Source organism: Streptopelia decaocto (genome assembly GCF_964273445.1).
Source record: "Streptopelia decaocto genome assembly, chromosome: 7".
NCBI classification, from domain to species: domain Eukaryota; kingdom Metazoa; phylum Chordata; class Aves; order Columbiformes; family Columbidae; genus Streptopelia; species Streptopelia decaocto.
The window spans coordinates 28,806,696-28,828,244 of record NC_138661.1 but is presented as its reverse complement, the minus strand read 5'-3'; the positions used below and the strand labels follow the sequence as shown (position 1 = coordinate 28,828,244).

General features: G+C 35.6%; 1 protein-coding gene across 3 annotated transcripts in view; it reads left to right on the top strand.

Moving 5' to 3' along the window:
- Nucleotides 1-2,190: 2,190 nt before the first annotated feature.
- Nucleotides 2,191-21,549, top strand: part of AKAP6 (A-kinase anchoring protein 6) — a 232,747-nt gene continuing 213,388 nt past the window's right edge. For 2 of the 3 annotated variants that reach the window (XM_082057393.1, XM_082057391.1), the window contains exons 1-2: nt 2,191-2,618; nt 4,954-5,311. In XM_082057393.1, the coding sequence (XP_081913519.1) occupies nt 4,988-5,311 (324 nt within the window). In that variant the 5' untranslated portion in view covers nt 2,191-2,618; nt 4,954-4,987. The remainder of the gene's footprint in view (nt 2,619-4,953; nt 5,312-21,549) is intronic. The other variant, XM_082057392.1, reaches the window with a different exon arrangement.

Sequence of the window (21,549 nt, the reverse complement as noted above, 5' to 3'; positions counted from 1 at the left end):
AGGATAATTGTAAAGGATGTATTTTTGAAATGTGTTCACACAGAATAATATGAAGAGAAAAACCTAAACTGTCTCTGTTAGAATTCAGTTCTTTGGAACCTTTTTGAAATTGCAGTATTTCTTAAATCATATGGGAAATCAGCAATGCAATTGGTGTAGCATGGATAGTCTTAATGTGATGTTAAATTCAGGTTACTCTATATGTAGTTACTGACATGATGTATTTTGTTTTTTGGTGTACTGGCACAGTTTATCTTTGCAGTAGATAGAGTAGATGGTATTTTCAGAAAAAGATGCAGTGAGCCTGAGACTATTGAAATGGAAAAGAAATGGAAATGGAAGTATAACTTGGCTGTGTAAGATACTGATTTTGACTGTGTCTAAGAAAACTCAACATCAATACACATAAATGAGCTCATTATATCTGTAGTTAAAATTTACATCATTAGATTTCAAAGTCAGCAAGCAGACAATTATTTAATGATAGACTTTCTCTGGGTTTTTTGGGCCATTTTAGAGAGCGAAACAATTTTTTTCACTGACAGACAGGTGGCTATATAGGGCTTATGGCTGACTTTAACAATATGTGACAGTAAGAAAAATTAGAGCTCATTAACATTCACTCGACCCAGTGTCTGCACCACTGATCAATGCTTGGAATACTGTATGGGCTTAAAACGCTTAATGAATCTTTGTTTGACAGTAACAGACTGCTGCTGAAGGAAAACGTGGATGATCTGATAGCTGGCAGCATGAATATGGCCTGCACTTTATAAATGAGGAAAATGTGAATAATTGGGGAGTAGAATGAGTGAGAGATGTTCGTCCAGGCTTGTGGTGATTGATGAACTGTATTGTGGTTGACATACACATTCTACATTTTGCATAAAAGTGTTAGCATCTGATTGAGCGGAAAACCAGGGGAAAGCGAGATTGCCTATGTGATTAGTGGAAGGTAATCAGCCATCTGTTAGGCATAATGCACTTATTAAAGATGGAGATAGAAAGCATATGTGTGCATGTGCTTACACAGGATCTCTCACCTTTTATACAAGTATCCATGAAAATATAGAACTGTATACAAAGAACTAACACAAGGCAAAAAAATTACTCTCAATCTGTTTTTTCTCCCACCAGAAAGACTACAAGCCTTGTAGCACTGTCGTGTAGTTCATAAATGTGACCTTTCAGCAAAATGAACCAGTAGCTTCAGAAATGACAGAAATAAGCAATTTGAGGGGGTGTTATGTTTTTTTTTTTTGTTGGTGGTGGGTTTTTGTTGTGGTTGTTGTGGGGTTTTTTTAATTGTTTTTTTTTTTCATAATGGCATCATCATAACTCACTGTGATTCTCATGACAAAAATACGGCTATGCCCTGAAAATATTGAGAGATGAAGGTTTTTTTAGCCTGTTCCAGTGCCTCGCCTCCCTTACAGTAAAGAATTCCTTCTTAATATCTAATCTAGATCTGCCCTCTTTCAGTTTAAAACCAGTACCCCCTTGTCCTATCACTATACTCCCTGATAAAGATTCCCTCTCCAGCTTTCCTGTAGGCCCCCTTTAGGTACTGATAGCCTGCTATAAGGTCTCCCTGAAGCCTTCTCTTCTCTTCTCCAGGCTAAAGAACCCAAACTAGTTCAGCTTGTCCTTATAGGGAGGTGCTCCACAGCCCTCTGATTACCTTTGTGGCCCTGCGCCGGATGAGCTCAAGCAGGTCCGTGTCTTTCTTATGCTTGGGACCCAGAGCTGAACCCAATATGCGTGTCTTCCCTTGCACATGGTCAGTAATCCACAAAGCAAAATCTACTTCCGATCAAAAGTATTTTGACAAGTCCTATTAACTCCTGAATTGCTTGAAGTAGATATGTCTGTGAGGTTTGCTGTTGTTGCTGCTGGGCCTTGTTGTTTGCTGTTTAATGTTTCAACATTAGAACTTCATACAAACACCTCTGTGGTGGGGATTTTCCTGTTTTCCTTTCACATCCAGTGCAGGAGGGTGACTGAAGCTGCTCTCTCGGCACCTTGCCAGTGCGTTTCATGGGTCAGAGCAGGCGTGACAGGGGAATTATGTTGCTTCACCACAGTTGCGGAGGAGCTGGGGGAGGGATGGTGGGGTGGAGCTTGCTGGTTCTCCAGTGATTTCAGGAGCACTCCCATGAACACGCCGCTTCAGTGCCAGCTTGCTCGGGGAGCCCAGGAGAACCTTTCAGTTTTCCTTTCTAGCAGCATAGTTGGATGATGATACCTGTTTATTCTGCCAAGAAACAGTTTAATGAATCTGTGTCCTAGTGTTCGGATTCAGTAATTTCTAGCTGCAACAGTTTCTCCTTTCAAGTATTTGTGTTTTTTTTAAAGCTTTCCCAGACCTTGCTAATTAGTATTCAGTGTGTTTTATTACCTTTGTAGTTTTTTTTGTTTGTTTTCATTAAGAATGTGAAAAGAATGATCTATTTTAAAGTTTCTCTGCATATTCTTACTTGAAGTGTTGCAATTTGTGATTTGGCAGAAAGAAAAGGCTTCAAAGGACTTGACTTTAGGAGCAACTAGGATTAAGGAGGCATTAGCCGTAATGCTGGAGAGCCAGCATATAGAGTCAAGCACATCGTAACAAAAAACAGGTCAGCAGGTTCCTAATGGATGCTAATTGCAAATTCAGTGTATCAAAGCTGCATCTACGCTCTGCATGCAGTGTGGGCTAGCTTTTGTTTGCTTCTGCAGGAGCATGTTTTAATTTCTGTCTGCTAATTGCTTTAATGTCCTTACTAGAGCTGAGTCATGTTGAAAAACTTGTACAGACTGCCAGTTTGTGGTGTTGTGTGTGTGTGTGTGTGTGTGTGTGGTTTTTTTCTTTTAATCATTTAGTGATTCAGGACCAAACATCTTGCTGGTAGGCATATTTATTTATTAATGATAAACATGCAGAAATAAGGGCCACATGTGCTTTACTGAAATTTCATTTTCAAGAGGAAAAAACGTAAAGAATATGCTTAAATGAATGAGATAGTTTTGGCTGTTAGAGCAGTTCATTTATATGCTTTAAAACTGTGGCTATGAGCAGCAGTGTCTAAGAGAAAAAATGTTTTTGAAGTCAGTGTTTTGTCTATGTGTGTATTTTGTGTATGTGTGGCAAGAGTCAAAGTTGAAAAACAAGTAGTGAAAGTACATGGATTTGAAAAACACTCAGCATCCTGAAATGTTAATTTCATGATGTCTTGCTGCAGAGTGTTTTGGTCGACACTTTTTAATTCCAAAGTGTTCAAAAACAGAACTAGAAAGAGTTGGAAAATGTACAGCAGGCACTGAGAATGACTGAAATCTTCTTTCATTCCCTTTCCTTGAATGCACTGATAAAAAAATTTTCTCCTGAAGTGCCAAATTACTATTTACTAGTTTAATGCCAGTTCTAAACATTGTTTTTTGAGGATGGTGGACATACAAAACATAATTTACTAAGTAGTGGCAGGGTGGGAAATAAGATAAAATTAACATTAAATGGAATTTTTTTTGTCCTTACTGGCTATGAGGCTGATGTTTGGATACTTTGTGAATACTTTGCTTGTGCTCTCATTGCCTGGAGGAGCAGTCTCTGAATGCTGAGAGTCTGATGGAAATATTTAGGAATATAACTCAGTAGTCAAAATGTAGCTTATGTAATAGTGAAAGGCACTGGTTTATTTTCTGGAGTCTCGTAGCTATAGTGCTAAATGCTAAAATTCAGCCTTTATAGAAATGAAAGTCAAAATGTAAAAATGTGGAATCTTGCCCAAATTCATATCTACATAACTGAGTTATTTTGCAGTCTAAACACTATGGAATAGGAATACAAGCAGAAGTTGTTTAAAATGTAAAATGCTCTGGTTATACCAAAATAAAAACAGCTTTAAAATGATGCAGTTTTCCTAATTCTCTTAACGTAGACTTACTGAATATCACCTATGGTTGCAAAATATTGAAGAAGAAAGTAAGTGCTGGTATAAGTTTTAGTTTTATGTCAAAAACAGGCATGTGTCAAATGTAAGTCTCTCCAAAATTAGGTAAAAAAATACATCTGCTGAATTAAAGTTTTCATAATGGTTGTAGATACTTAGCTCCAAACCAGGTGCATGCTGTTAAAAAGAGAGTTTTTCTTTTCTGGGTTTAAGCAGCCTTATGTATTGCAAACAGAGTGTACAGAGAAAGAGGTACAGAGGAAAATGTTTTACTTACTTTTTCCAGTGAACCTTGTAAGGTTATATATTGATGACACAACTTTTGGGCTTTCATAAAGCCACTCTTATAAAGTGATGTTTTAATTTTAGGTACATATTTTGACATTTAGAGTTCTTAAGTTTTGATAGAGTTGTTGCTTATTGCAACAGTTCTTAATCTGACAAAACTACAAGAATTTAAACTCCCAAACGAAAATCTGCCTACTATAGATCAACTCAATTGTTGTCCTCAATTGTTGCTTTAAATATGCCTTCAAAATTTTTGTTTTATGTGATCAACACTCAAGTGGACAATTGTGAAATTTGAATAAAGCTTGAGATATTTTGTGTTTAGTCATAAATTTCAGGCCAAGGAGTATGTTCTAATATATGCTTGTTTACAAATGCCAGCCCTACGCAAACTTGCAGGGGTCAGTAAAGTTCTGCTACCTTTTGTCAATGCTCAGTTTATTTATGTTGCAGTTATAGAAAACCAGAACATATTTTTCAATAATGAAAACTGTCACTTCCAAGGTGATTGTCTACAATGAGAGAAATGCAATATTTATAATTTTCTCAAATAACTTGTTTGTTCAAATCAACAAAGTTAAATTGAAAAATCTATTTGTTCTTGATTTGCAGGGTGAAGAATTTATTTAGAAGTATGATACCTCTCAGACATTGCCATTTACTCCTTGTCTTGTGAACATTTTTGTTGCAAAATTTGGTCTCATTACAGCAGTCTCTCTTCTTTTTATCTTTGCAGCTATTTTGGAAAGATTTATGGTTTAGATGTTCCCATGCTAGCCATGGATGTAGCACTTTCTCCCATGAGGACACAAGAACTGGATCCCATGCCGTCTGATGCATCTCCCATGCTCATAAACATGACTCCTACAGTGGAACGAGAAGGGGAAGAGGATGTCATGAAGGAGCTTGATTCTGGCCAGCAGTATGAAAAGCCTCCTCCTTTGCACACTGGGGCTGACTGGAAGATTGTTCTCCACTTGCCAGAAATTGAGACCTGGCTTCGGATGACGTCTGAAAGAGTCAGGGATCTGACCTACTCTGTCCAGCAGGACTCGGATAGCAAGCATGTAGATGTGCATCTAGTACAGCTGAAGGTAGGATGGATTTTGTGTTGCAGATTTTTCAGTGAAGGAGTTTCAGTTGACTCTCCTACTGGTAAAGTAAATAAAAGGGCTTTTCATAACTGCTGCAGCATGTCTGACAGCCCATGTTAGAAAGTGAATAAATCATTTTAAGGGAGATAATAAAAACTGTACCATTCTCAGATTTTTTTCAACATTATTTACTCATTGCTTAATTCAACAGTCCAATATAACACTAACAGTAACCTGAGTGGGCATCTCAGAAATGCCAGGAATTATTCCCATTGGTTTTAATGGGCTTCAGTACCTAAAACTCACAAATTCGTGTCCCAATAAGCATGGCTGCTCATTTAAAAACTGAGCAAGTTTCAGAGGCAGTAGGATAGAGAACTGGTCTGACATCTGCCTTTCAGTCATGTAAAGGTTATGTTGAAGATTAAACTCAGGTGAGACTAAATGTGTAGAGTTTTTTTTCAGATCTGGGTTTTGGTAAGAAATATGAAGTGTTAAGATTTGGACAGTCACAGCCAATAAATTAAACATTTTTCCCCCAACAAGAAAATGCATTAGGAAGCCTGGACTTTGGTCCCCAAAAATCTGTTTTGTGTAAACTAGAAGGGTAACAATCTCCCTTCCCCCAGCCCATCAACTGAACACAAGTATCTTTAAACAATTATCTCCGTCTTGGTCCCATTTTTAAGTTTCAGTGTTGAGTCTTTAAAGATACTGAGGAAATCCAAAGTGAATTTCAAATAAATAGTGTCTGGACCTGTATGTGTATGTTGGTTTGCACGGCTTGGTTTGCTGGAGCAGTTAAAGCAGCTTTTGAAGGCAGCAAACTGTCTCCAAAAATAGCAGGCAAACATTATCTCTTCAGACTGAGCTGTCTTCAGAGCTGAATTCTGAGGGCTGGGTATGTGAACGTAGTCTTCCTTCATACTCACCATGATGGTATTTTATTTGTGCTTATTTTAGGACTGGAGCTGTAAGCTGTCTTAAAATACAACTCTGTGTACCAGCACTAGCCATAGAGCAATTGTACTGTTTTCAGTTCTAACCAAGTAGAAAGCTGATCTTGAGGTTTTTATGGTCCTGCCATTTATCTGAAAGACTTGGGGCAGACATCGCCAGCTTTTGATGAGAGAACAGCCCATGTTCACAACATGCAGTAGGTTTTTAACAAATACGCCTGAAAGGTATGTCTTCAGGCAGACAAAATATCTTGCTGGACTAGGTGCCAGTTCTGATTTGGAATTGCTTATGGCTGTATCAGCGCAGTGCTGAGCTGAAACTGAAGAGCTGTGGAGCTTGTGGGTGGTGTTTGCAAACAGCTTTGGGCTGGCTCAGAACACAAGCACAACTGATTTGTGCCTGCTTACGGAATGAGAATATTCTGTACTGACAACTCACTCTCACACATCCACAAAAATTTTTGTTTCCAAATGGAGATCAGTGTATGAATAGCATTCCTCACAGTTTTCTCTTTTTTTAGAGTTTATTGATAAAGCAGCAAGCATCAATGGTTCATAAAATAATTTCCTAATGTTTTTTTCCATGTAAGGAATCACTGTAGCACCCGGAGATTGTTTGGGACTAGGAAGAATACAAATGAATACAGATGTAAAAAAGGACAAAAGAATAACATGGAGAAATCTCAGTTTATCTGTAATTATCTGGCCCATCAGCCTGAGTAGGCCTGTCATTGAGGCTGTCAAATATTCAATGTACAGACCCTAGACTCACAGGGAAGTGCTCTTTTTCTGTATGTTTATACACGTGTGTCTGTCTGCATGCGCAGTAATGCCTCATATTTGATGATACTATTAAAATATTTGATATATTTTTATTTTTTTCCACAAAGAAACATAAAAAGAAAAAAGTTTCAAAAAGATCTGTAATAGTAGTAAAAAATGCAGCAAAGTCTTAACAAACACATTAGGCATACAGAACTTCTGTAACCTGCTTACCTTTAAATCTGTAAACAGACAAAAGAGAAATAGAAATGTAAAAGCAAGTGTTGTGGAAATGCTTTTATTCAGATTGTAGATGTATTTTAAATTGTTCATCCTTGTATCCTCTTGCATTATATAACATAATGGTAATCAGCTAAGCAAACAAAACAAAACCAAAACCACCAAAACCTAACGAACCCCAAACCCACAACCTCACACAGATCCTCTATTTTTATTTGTTCCGTGCTCTGATAATTCTCCATGAGGGGCTGCTTCTACTGGAGTTGTGCTCAGACTTGACACAGGGTTCAATGTGAAGCTTCACCCTTGTCAGAAGACTGGAAAAAGTGTTTCATATGTCTTTCAAACAATACATAGTAGTTTAGTTTTTTGTTTGTTTGTTTGTTTGTTTGTTACAACAGCAGAAGATGGATGATTCATGTTCAGCTTGTGATTCACTGTAATTCCCAAACACCATTGCTACACTATGGTTTCTTTACCTCTGTTTTCCATTTTATCTGTGAAATTTTGCATGTGGGATTTTGCCTTTGTTCATTATTGAACTTTCAAAAAAAATCCCACATTTCTCAAACGTGTCCATGACTTTTTAATGGTCTGAAACTTCTGATATGTTTCAAGTATATCCCTCAAGCACATGTGTTGTCATCGTCTGCAAATTTAAGAAGCCTTCTCTATGCTCTTTTGTCCAAATCATAAAGACAAAAATGAATGATACAGACTCAGACTAATGGTCTATAACAATAGTTTCTGAATATAACTTTTAAATTGCAAAGGTAGAAGTAAGTCAACAATTTTTCATTTTCTCATAGTTTGTTTTCTGCAGCCAGGAGAGATCCAGTTCCATTTTCAGGCAGCTTTCTATTCATTTTGGGTGCCTAAAGTTGATTTAAGTTGACTCGTGGTGGAGGATCCAGGCCATAGCAGACTTTTTGTGTTATTCCTTGGAAAAATTGCTCAGCAAACAGATAATCTCTTCTCTTGTTCTGTATTTCTGTTGCAGATCTTTCTATGCTTCTGCTCTTTCTGTAATCAAGTGTTATTTCTTTTTTGTGGCTTGTCCCCTGGAGATTTTGGTGTTTGCTGGCAGTCTCTTTCTGTGCTACGTGACTCAGGGCTTTACAAGTCACCACTGATCCTTTGAAAATACTTGTTTCTCTCACTGTTGCAATGCCCTTTCTCAGAACTAGCCATGCAGCATGAGTGGAAGGCTTGTCTTATGTTGTCCCTTGGGTAATTTCCTGGAAAACTCAGCTTCACATGAGTGCTTCAGTAAGCTAGATGCATGAATCATAACTCTCTGGAGTCCAGAATGCCTAATATTAGTTATTTATCTGGTCATCACTCTTAACTCAAGCTGTGCTAAGATACATTTACATCTCTCTAACACATTCAGTGTAGCTGTTGCCAATTGCAAATATTGTGAAAGAGATGGAAAAAGAAATATATTTTTATTGCAGGCAACTGTAAAAATGTTCTCTCTGTCCTTGCATTTTGTTAACCTGCTGAGATGCTTTCATGATCCATTTAGCTTTTTTATTCTGAATAAAACATGCTCGCTTTTACAGCAAATTCTTTCTTGGAATCCTCCTGAAATCCAGCTTAGATTCAACTCCCATTCTTCTGCTTTACTTTATATCCTTCAACCCTCTCAGGAAAGGGTCTACTGTTTTAACTCATTGATGACTGCTTTCTTTTTGAAAAAACCTGTCATTTTGGATGATGTAGTATAATCTTCTGTATTTGTGATGTCTGTTAACTTCTAACTTTTTGGGGAGTAAAGCACTCCACCACCACTTTGTGGCTTAAATATCTGGACAATTTATATTGACATAGAAAAAAACAGATTTTATACTATGATAGTATCTTTGGATCTTTGCAGACCATTGAACTTTTCTCTCTTTCCAAGTAGAGAGACTTCAACCATCTTTTGCCAGGATACCTGGATCAGTCTCAGACATCTCTTGACTGGATCTTTCATCTTTCCTCCTAACTCCTACAAAAACAATTTCATGACTTTTGGATAGAGGTTAAATAGCATCCTTTTGTTATCTCTGTTTCCACTTTTTTTTTTTTTTTTTTTTTTGGGGGGGGGGGGTGCGGGGAGCAAATAATTTTTAGTTGCTTTTTTCCTTGTACTTAAATTCTGGATAAGAGAAAAATGTAAATAATTATCCAAGTACGTTATTAAAGGGTATTAGTTTCCAATATATCTGCAGTTAGATATAGGTTATTGCTTCTTTTCATTCAATTACAAGCATTTTGAAAAAATGTAAACTCAGGGTACTGTTGAAGTCTTTCACTCTCATCCACCTTTGGAATTCAGTAGCTTTTATTGAATAAATACTGAATGATGAAGGCTGGACCAAATGACTTTTCTGAGTATTTTTCAACATTTTTTAATTTTAGCAGTTCCTTTCAAGAGCAAAAAATAAATATTTTTTTCAGGTGTTAAAATCAGTCACTCAAAATATGGCTGAATCTGGAAGATAACTTCAGCAAGTTCGATTTCTTGCAATTTGGAACTCAGAACTGTCTTTATCATAACATGTAAAATGACTTACTCAATGCCAGCAGCACTGCTGAAGTACCTCATCTATGACATCTTTCTGTAGCATTATAAACAAGGCTATTCTTTTTTCTTCCCTTTGGTTTGATCACTCTCAATGGCTCTATTCTGCGGCTTGTGTTAATATACCTTGCTTCTGCAGTTGAGCTTTTCAGCTATGCTATCTAAACCACCTTTAACTAGGTACACAGGTGAATTTTTCCTAGAGTCCGAATCTTTAGACTTTACAGACGACTGTGTGTTATAAGAGAACTTGGAGAACCATTAAGCCTCATCATGTTGCCATAATTGATATTTTACAAATGGTCACAGAAAATGTTAGTGACAACCTTTACAGAAGAACGTATAGATGAAAGTCGTATTGGAAATATTGCTTAGACTGCTTTATCTTGACAGAAGTTAGCCACAAGAGAACGCTCTTATACTCAGCAGGTGAAAATAAAACCTTAATTGGAGAAGATGACTGCAACTTTGTTCAGCTGTTTTGCTTGCAGGCAAGATATGATCCCGATACTTCAAATGAAAGGTTGCTGTGCAGATTTATGGGGGCTGTTATTCAAAAGAGGTAAAAGGAATTAATTACTTAAATTCACAGAGAGATTTCTGAGAAGAATTCTTGGACATGTTTAACAGTTAAGCTTAATGAAACAAATTTCTCTGACAAATAGTTTTATACCTTCCATGTGTGGGTGTATGAATGTTTATAAAAGTAGATATCTCATTATAAACTATAGCATATAGCATATAGCTCAGTGGAAACAACTTTAAAGACACACTATTAAGTTTAGGTCTGAGGATCAACAAGTTGTTGCACATAAATTTGTGGAAGTATTGTTATTTGCAGAGAGTCTCAGGTCTAGCAAATAGGTTGAGAGCCAGTAATATGATAATTATTTGATTTTGGCACTGTTAACAATTTTATACTTAAGTTTCATATGAAATAAAATTAGTTTAAGCATCACTGAAATGCAATTCAGATAACAAAAATGAACATTTAAGTGTTATCTGTGTGATACAATATGTCTAGTCTGAAATGCGATTTGTTAGTTTTTGAGAACTGTTTTAAATTGTCTATAGCTAAAGGATAGAATGTACAGACTAAAAACTCCTAAAATAAAAAAGAATTATAAATGCAGGGAAAATGTAACTTATTTCATACTGAACTTGTTAACACGTCCTAAAGCTGTAGGACTGTACATCTCAAAGGGAGTCTCTTAAACTTATGACACTTGATAAATTTCAGTCTCCTTAATGCTGTTAAAGCTGTAAACAAACTTCTCTGAGAAAATTAATCTAAGAAGTTGAAAGTCTGAAGGAGCTTGAATGTTTCAGTTGAATGGTGAGGGTGGAGGAGAAATATTCTCTGTGCTATCAACAAACATAAGTAAACCCAAATTTACTGAAGAATTTCTTAAAGAGTATTTTCTTGAAATAGTTGAGGTTTTAGTGTCTACTACAGATTTGAAGCAATTCAACAATTATTCAGAATCTTCAAATTTTTTATTAACTTCAAATATTGTGGACAGCAACAAATATAGAAAAAAAATGCTATTTGCATCTGTTTAGCAGACACATAGTTCTGAGTATCAGGATTCCTTTACTGCAAATTTAATTTGGTAAGAAAACTTTAGCTCTTAATTCTCTAGTTCTCTACGTAACATATGGGATATTTCTGCGTTAGATTAATTATTTCAAGGAAAAAATATATAAAATCATTTTTCTCTTTTCTTTTTTTCTTTTCTTTCCCCAAATCCAACTCAAAATATCTGATGACAGGTCATATATTTGTGAAGCACTAAAACACCAAACAGTAACCTGACTATAAACATATCAGGTATTACACTGTTTTTTCTGCACAGAAATTCCAAAGATTTGACAGTCTTTGTAGATTACAATCTAAGTAACTGCAGATGTGACTTTTTTTTTTTCTCTCCAGATGGTTTAATACGAATAAAACATAGGCAAAAATACGCTACCTGACTGGCTGCGAATCAAAACCAACTTTGCATATGGAAGAATGGTGAAAGACTAAATAATGAATACATTTATCTATATGGAACATTGCCAGTGGAATATATTTATATCAACACATAAAATATGTTTATGTTACACTGGTATTACTGAAATGCTTTTTTTTTTTTTTTTTTTTTTAAGGGGAAGGGTTAGGCTTAGGAGCACATTCTAGCTAAGACTCTAGTCAAATGCTAAATTTATTGCTCACTCATCCCCACAACCTCTGTGGGGCGACTTTATATGCCTTAATTCACCCAATATTTAACCAATGGGTAGTAGGATTTATTTAGATAAAACCAGATTTGTTGTGAATAATTTTTTTTCAAACTCTTTGTAGGATCTGTCATATTTCTTATATCCAAGTTATGTTTTAGACAAAATATATTATACACTCCAAAATTGTTGGGCTCTTGTAAGGAACTCTAAAGGAGCAGATGATGTACGATAGTATATATCTATAGTGATAGCTTGATACATCTCTATATTGGCAGAACCTATTTTCTATATGTACCAGTTCTATGCTTGGTAAACACAAGATTTCCTATAAAGTTTAAAGGAAGCAACTGGTTGGTTAAGAAGTTGTATTCTTATTTAGTTTGCCTCTGAACTTCTTGGTGGAATCACAGCCTTCAGTAAGGCAGTTGAGTGTAAATGCTGCTAAATACAGATTAACTGTTCTGAAGTTGAGCTTTGCAGAGGCTACTCTTTACTTGCAGTCCAGGCTTGAACATGAAACAGTTGAGTTTCTTAGCTTTTCTTCTGAGTAGTGGAGTGTGCCAACGTTTTTTACTTTAAATTTTAGATTTTTCTCTGTGCACATTCTCCTATTTGGAAAAAAGCCAGAATGAAAACATGGAGTACCAGGAAAAAAAAAAACAAACAATCTACATTTCTCAAAATGTATTTGGACAAACAATCACACTATTCAGAAACCTTCCAACTTGTATGGTATTACTACAGTCTTGTTCAAATTGATGTTTTTAATGAAAGGGACGTGACTTTATTACCACATCTTAACATGCTTTACTACAATAACTCCCAACTTATAAAATTAATCTTGGTTTTGTAGCTTTTAGGCTAAATCCTCTTCTGCCTGCAAGGAACAAAACCACTTTTTCCACATCCCTCAAATACTGTACTAGTCCCTTGGCTATATGTTATCAAACATAAACAGAAGCTAACACTCTATTCCATTAACATATAGAGGGCAATCCTGGAGGCATTAAGTAAGCTGTTCACTCACCTACCAGATCAATGCCTTCAAGGATGAAAATGATGATCAAATAAATGTCAATTTTCTAGGTTCTAATTAGGTTCAGAAATTAGGTGCATAGTTGCTCAGACTAGCAAGAACTGGTGAGAGTCTGAGCTCAGAAATTCAAAGTTTTAGGCATTTTAATAGAATGAGCAACAGAGGTGTACCTGTGGTATTTGGTATTTTGATATACATGAGCTAAATGGCAACTGAGCAAGATCACTCAGAACCACATTGTTGCTTACTTTCTGTCCTAATGTTTATCCTGCTGTGATTATTAAACTCTTTTAAGAACACATTCCTGAAGGCCCAATCCTAAGTTCCTAATGGACCAAAATACTCCTCTGGTTCCTTATAACATTTCTCAATAAATACATGAAACATTGGATTAGTGCTAGTTACATATTAATGTTAGTGTTGAAATAATTTTTGGTGTTACATGTATTTTATACTAAGTGAGTATCTGTCAAGCCTATGTGGGCACTTACATATTTTTAATTTCATGTACCTGAGTATTACTAGTGACTATATTGGTTTATTAATATTCAGACAATCTGTTTTTCAGCAGATTTTAGAAAAAACAATAGCCATTGACATTTTAAATCTAATTTTAAATTACGATCTAGTGTATTTGTAGATAATACTGCAATTTTGAAACAAAATTTCATACCCTTAATGGACAATGATAATTATTTTTAAAGCAAATAATGTCAGGTTAATAGAATACTTTTTAGAAATCAGGTGTATTTAAACTGTGTTATTGAGCTTAATAGAAAAAATAACCAACCTTCCCGCTTTCCTGCTGGTATTGTTTGGTCTGTGTATATACAATGAAGTTAAACAGATTTTTTTTTTTTTCCTGTTAGAATTTAGTAAACAAGTCTATTGATATAGCTGGTATTTATGCACACACACACTGTCTTCTAATTGTCTGCATGGGTGCCAGAGGAGATGTACTATGAACACAGAGTGTATGTACTTTACAGGAGATTGAGTTGCCTTCTAAAGAAAGCTGGTCATTATCTGAGGAATCAAATTGAGATAGAAGGCTGATGGTTTAGAATATAAGAAGAGGAAGAACTAATAAAAGGCTAATAAAAAGACAAAAAAATGATAAACGATAAGAAATTTGTGTCTGTTCTGATACCATTTCTGAGTAGACAATCAATAACTACTTCGTTAATCTGCTGTTATCATATCAAGGGAGTGAAAGAGCTAAGAGCTGAAAGGACTTAACTGGTAACCCCAGTGATAATGGAGGACCTGGCTTGTATAATTTATCAGGATAAATGAATAAATAATAAATGTTGCAGACAGTGTGCTGGAGCCTTTTAAGTTTGGGCTTTCTGGAAGAGCAGGGAAAGGATGTCAACAAAAATGGTTGGGATTACTGCTCTTGTGACAAAGAGACTTGAATATTCCTTGGAATAGCAGAAGTCACCAGCACTGGATATCCCTTCTGGGCTTGGGAAAAAGAGATTTAAAAAAAAAAAAAAAAAAATGGCACAGGTTGCTTAAATTGACTGATTTGGGGTCCATATGGACAGCCTTTGGAAAGGAATTGTGAACAATGTGTAGAGCATCTAAGGCATCCCCTTAGTGCAAGGTTACAATCTGAACAGCTCCTTAAATCAGCTTGAGTTTCTTCAAAGCAAACCAGTGAGGATACACAGAGCAAGAACACTGCAACCTGTGACATTCCCTCCCAGAGGGGGCTCATTTTGCAAGGGTAGAGATGCATTCATTAGTTTTTTAGCAATACATTTAGACATAGAAGGGTGATTTCTAATTCAGAGGGGTGTAGTTGTAAGAGTAAAATAGCATCTGCAATGTAATAGAGGTCTTAAGGTTGTCCTAAAATAGACATTTGGATTACTCAGCAGTCAGGAGACTCAGGAAAATAAAGGCGAATGTTTGTCTGTGAATAGGAAATGGAGCTCTAAAATGAAGAAAAAAGTGGGTGTTTCACCACTCTTAGTTTCTTCATCTAGTTCTAAAAATAAAAACTCTGCAAAATCTCACTTCTGTTCGGATATCTGCACTTTTGAAATATAGACTTATTCCAGAATTTCTGAAATACATGAAGGCATGTAAGTGCACTTTTGACCCAATATAATTATTATTTCTCCCTCTTCTCGCTTCACATTGCTCCTATGTTAAAATATGCTAGTGCAGGCTTTAGAAGATGAGCTAATGTGCTCTACCAATGGTCTCTGGAGAAATAGTAAAGTAAATATCAAATTCCAACACAGATGTTACCTATTACAGTCTTCTCTAGTTCGTATCCTAATCTGAGTCAAATACAAAGGTTTACTAGATGTAATGATATACTTTTCAGTATGATAAAAAAATTATTTGTATGTTAAGTCATCGTGCAAATTAATTAATCAAAAAATTTGCTGGAGAAATGTATTTTGTTGTTTAGTATATGTTACAATAGTAACACTTACTGATGATCAGATTTGCTAGAAAAAGCTAAATACTATTTCAAGGGTATGAATACGATTTAGTAATGTTAACTTTTAAAATTAAAGGTCACTAACACTATATCAAGTAAGGATGCCAATGGGAATTTTTATATATTCACTGGGACTGTTTGAAGAATATTTATCTGTATCCATGTAAATATGTATGTGTGTGTGTATAAGTATAAACAAGAGCATACACACAAAAAGCCACATAAATCCTCCTGGTGAATTTTTTCTTGAGGACTTGAGTCTTTATGTAGTTTAGAAGGTAGGATATTATGTTTTATAACAAGCATCTAATTCTGATCTGTATTGTGAACTATTATGCTTACAGACGTTTTCTTGCTTTAAATATTTCAGTAGTCTTTCTGGATGTATTTCTTGTCAGTCATTATAGTGGCAGGGCTTGTTGCTTTTTCAGTTTACAATTAGATGTCACTTATAACAGAAATGTAAAAACTGTAATATGGTATAAGGGTGCAGTCAAAGAATAGGCACAGAAAATGGCACAAAACGTAAGTAATTTTTAAAATGTTCTTCATTTTTGTTAAAAATGCATGATGGGCTTTTACTGTGGGAATGGTGACGGAAGAAATTTCAGGTTATGGGGTGATTGATGTCTGAATACCAGAAACGCAACATGAATATTTCAGTAACATAACATGTTTGCATTTTAGTAAGAACAAGTTCCACAAGTTTGTGATTTTTAAATATCCTTAGATATTTGCCTCTTGAATGACATCAATTCTTCCTCAAAATGAAATCCCTTTCTGTATAGTTAACCATTAAAGAGCCTTCTGTGAACTCATATTATTCCTTTGTAAATAATATAAAATCTCACAACTAACAAGCAAGTGGGCACAGTAGGAGAGTGGTGGGTTTTTTCCTGTGGAAAATGCAGTGGCATGCCTGTATAGCAATGTTTATACTTTTAGTTGAAATGTTGCCCTGTGCATAGTACCCATCCCGTGACTGAGGTGCGTGAGATGTCTTCTGGAGGACTGAGATGAAATTCATGTGGCCTTGCCCGAGCCTGGTCTGTCGTCTTGGGGCAGTCTGGGAACTGTGCTGGGCTCTGAGCTTTTCTTAAGGATTGCTCTGGATCTTGGCCTCATTGTTTGCATCTAACAAATGCGTCTGGGTGGCAGGAGCCTCAGCTCAGCCTCATGTCTGACTGACAGTGTAGATCTGGTGATGTCATCCTCTTCATCTTGTTTGTAAAGAAACATTAGCAGTATTACATACATATATCCGAAAGAGTTGTTCTGAAGTTTTTAACATGTTCCATGTAACTATCTCTAGTGACACTGGGCAGATTTGGAGACAGATGAACATACTTCCTCTTTGAACAGGAGCTGAACCATTTACAATGGACTATGCAGAAACAGGGAGGAAAAGGAGAATTAGTACCTACCAGTTCCATCTGTTAAGGCTTTGTGAATGCTCTCTCCTCCTTCTCCATGTAAACGACTCCCTGGAGGAAGATAATAGCTTTTGTGGAGTTAGTTATGAATCTAGGCCTTGCATTTTAAAATATGGAGCACTTCTTTGTTTGGAAATGTTTCAATTTCTTTTTGGAAACGTGTAATTTAGCAGGCATAAAGCAATGGTGCATTAGTGCTCATATCAGTCCAAAATTATGACAGACTTTTAATAAGTTTAAAAAAAAATATTAAATCTACTGAATGTAGTAATGAGCAGTGTACTTACTTTTCATAATATGTGTTAGCTGAGACAATACATTTCATAACTTTCAGTGAACTATATTGCTTTTATTCTCCTCAGTTTGCTCTGCAACTGTACCCACCCTTAGCTGTGGGTATTTACTTCAAAAGGGGATTTGAAACAAATTACAGTATACAGTCTTATCTTTTAGTGCAGCCACTCACCTCTTCGTGTTCTGATGAGTACATTTGCTTCTGATCATAAGTTATACAGACATTCAAAAGGCAAGAAAGCAAGTAACATTTCTGCAGAATAGGTTCTGTAGATTTAATCAGAATTTATTGGTAATGTATAGGGAATGGATGATATTATATTCGCATTTCCAATGTGAATGTGAGGTGACATTCTGAAATATGTTCTTTGTAATAACTGAAATAGATATATAGAGGCATATATGTGCATAAATATGTATGTGTATATATTGTGTTCATAATACTGTAAAAGCAATTCAGTGCCATCTCAGTATTTGTTTATCCACTTCTCCTGCATTTTTATTTTTTCTCCAAAATTCTTCTGAATTATCTGCCATAAAATATTTGAACTACTGTGCTTCAATTCACTCTAATACATAATTTCATTTGTGTGTGTGAGATCTCTGTGTTTGCAGTTCACCTCATTCTTCATAGTTTTTGATGGCTACTCTATGTCTCTGTATCTATTTAGTATACTGACAGAATAAAAACTTCTGACATGGCAAAATATTGCTAATGTCCTTTGAGAAGCAGAAATTGTACTCAAGGAGCAGTGTTATATTGTAAATGGTGCCAAGTGTCTGCACTTTTGGATACAGTAAAGCATCAAAATGATCCCCAGAATAATAGAAACAGAACTGTTTTTTAAAAGCTATTAAGCTGTGTAGAATGACCAAAATGGTTTATACACCACTCAGTCAGCTTGTATACAATATATGGAATTTGTCACTGGATCCCAGCACTGTCTGACAGCTGGAAGACAAAATCGTCAAATGGAAGAGAAGAGGGATATTTCCAAGGGCAATACAGTAGGATTTGTATAGATGTGGTACCATTTAAGCCATCCTAGGTTTTCTTTGCTGAGGTCATCTGGACTTCTTTTAGATAGTGTTTATATGGAATTCCTGGAGGTTCAGATGCCTTGTTTAACCGTGAAGACAGCACAGTGTGTTATACGTTGTCCATTATCAGGTACAGGAATCCCTTTTTGCATATTTTTCACATGGGACTAGCATCTTAACTTGAAATGGATAATTTTGATACATTGGATTAAAATAGCAAATGTTATGCAGTGTATTACCTGTAAATGTGTGTAAATTCATATGAATTCTTGCATATGATGCACACAAATACAGGGTGTTTCAAAAACATGGGCCCAATTTGAAAGCAGTTGCTGGGCAAATTTGGTCTGTCTTTTTGAAACACCCTGCATAATTTTCTCTTCAAAGAGTAGTTTAAATGTTGGCATTGTTTATGAATCTAGGCTAACAGTTCAGTATCAGAATTAAGGCAGACTATAATAGGAAAACTATACATGGCAAGTGAGCCATTCTCTTTTCTCCATAAGACCGTTGCATCTCTGATTTCAAATAGCATCATTTACTTTCAAAGAAGCACAAAATACTGGCAATGTTGTATCTCTTTCAAACTTCAGGTAGAATAAGTAAGGAATTACATTACAATTTAAATTACATGCTTTTTTATTTTCAGCTGAGATCTGCAAGTATATCTTCCCTGACTCAAATCTGTTTGAGATTCTTTCTTGATCCTAATTACGAAATACATAGAATAGCTCTCAACGCCTACGGCTGTTTTCTCCCTCTGTCTTTTTTTTTTTTTTTTTTAATGCTATGGAATGAATAAATAAAACATCAAGCTAAGCATTTGAGTGGCAACGACTTATAGTCATCTCCACTGCAATTTAAACCACTCTTCTCAGTTTTGTATTGACAGCATTTGTGATTGATTTGTGATTTTTGAACCAGTTCTTAACAGTTAGCTGGATTTTCTTTGCTACTGCATTGTCTTATATAGGAGATCTCAAAAATAAGCAAATCAGAATGGCAGGGCCACACCTGTGTGTTATTATAGGTGTTGCTTGAAAAATTACAAAGGAAAAATCCACATTTTACGGTATCTTGCAAACCACTGAAAAAGAGATTTTCCTGTATTCAAAAGAATACATGTGCTGGTACACAGCAGCTCAGGAGTTTTATTTTGTTAGGTTGCAAATCAGTTTCTAGCTATCAGTTGCTAGCTTTATTTTCCAGCATCTCTCCTCTGTTTTCTTTTCCTTTCTGCTTTTTTCGGATTCTCTCATAATTCGTGTCTTTCATAACTCGCATCTAATTCTTGTGGTTTTTAATTTTCTTCTTCCCATTTGTCCTTCACCAAACACATTGCTGAGTCATCTGCTACCATGCTGAATTGTTACTTCAAAAAGCTGTTCTTTCTTTCTTAACCTGGACTAATGCCACATTCTGTGGAGAGGGCAGGAACCTGCCAGAGCACACGTTTAAGCAATATTTACTGTGTGAGAAATGAAGTATGGAGATAAAGGACAATGCCCTTCTCTACATGTGGGCCTGATCTCATTCTAGTGACTTTTTTTTTTTCTCTTTTTCTTAAGTCTGGCTTTGTGTAATTTCTGTGACCAAAGTTCAGTTTAAGATCTTTAATACCTTTACCAGTATGCTCAAAACAATGAATGCACAGGTTCTCAGGATGTAGGACTTGCTGCTTCTTCAAAGAGTTTCTGGTATGGTCATGGTATGTTCCTGCAGTAAATTAGCTAGTCAGCACTTGCTGACTTAAGTTTTTATACTTGGTCTTGCACATTCCCTTACTAAAGATCAAGATTCAGTTGTTATAATTAAATGGCTACTGGTTTTGTTGCCTTGCTGTTTGAATAGTCTGACCTTGAATATGAAGTGCGGCTATTAGTATTTATAGAAAAGAGGCAATTTAATTTTGGTAGTGAAAAACAGTAATTGAGAATGAACTATAAATAAGGCATCTACAAGAATTTCCAAGAATTCTCCATTAAACTGCAATTATTAAATGCTTCAAGTCTACTTCGAAGACCTCACTTCCTAAAACTGTTCCAGGCAAGCAGACTTTACTCTTTTGCAGACCCAGCTGCATTTGGGAAATTACACAGTGCATGGAAGTCTACTTAGTAGGGTCAAAATGAACAACATTTTTTTTTAAATGCACAAAATCAAACCCTCTATTTTTAGTAACATACAAAAAGCCAGAGAACTAATGTACATTTAGGACATAGTTTAGCAAATGTACATGATGGCAACTTGATGCACTTGGGAGGCCCTTGAACAGAATGGAACCACTCAAATGTAGAGTTTAATAACACATTTGAGTTACTTTTTAGCATGTAAATAATGTTTATAATATTATACCTTATTGTGTTATTTTTATAAAGGATTAAAATGTCTTTATTGCATTGCACCCCTATTAAATGTATTACTTTCACAAGGTACAAGTTTTCTATCATGTAGCATTGTAGGAAAATCTTTGTAATTTATCTTTGTGGTTCCCTGTATAAGAAGATAAAGAAGATAAATTTTAAGTTTCAGAAATACTGGCTTTGTGTGTGACTAATTGAATTTATTATGTCTATTAATTTTCTTTGCCTTCATTGTTTCTATTATTAAAGCATATGTGAGAAAACCATGTTAAATATAGTGTTTAAGAAAGCCAGAATTTCTGTTTAAAAAAAAAATAAATAAAAAAGGAAAAAAAAGAAAAAAGCAGCTTTAAACAGCTTGTGCAGTGGTTTCAATAATATCGTTTAATAACTTCAATATTAAAAAAAAAAAAAGCAATGAGCCATTTCAGGCACAGTTCGCTTCACACCGAGCAGCTTTAGGTTGCGGTTGTGCTGCAGCACCACCTCGTGCTGCAGGAGCGGAGGGGCTTTCACAGAACCTGCTGGTGCTGCTGAGGCGGGGGGGGGAAAGGAGAAAAAAAGGTTTGGTCTCACATGCACAGAGCTTGGGAGCATCAGTAGGAATTTGCAGGGGTTTTTTTAGTGTTTATCTGAAAAAAATCATTACTAATGTGTTGAATTTAGCAAAATAATACTTACAAAATTAAATGCTTGATCTTGCAATGGTAGAGCTGATATGGAGCCCTTAGGGAAATGTGTGTATATTTATGTATATGCTTATATTTAAAAATATTTATACTGGTACTCCCATGAAACATTTAATTTCTACAGTGCTTTATATGAGAAAAACAGCAGTCTGGCAATGGTGCTAA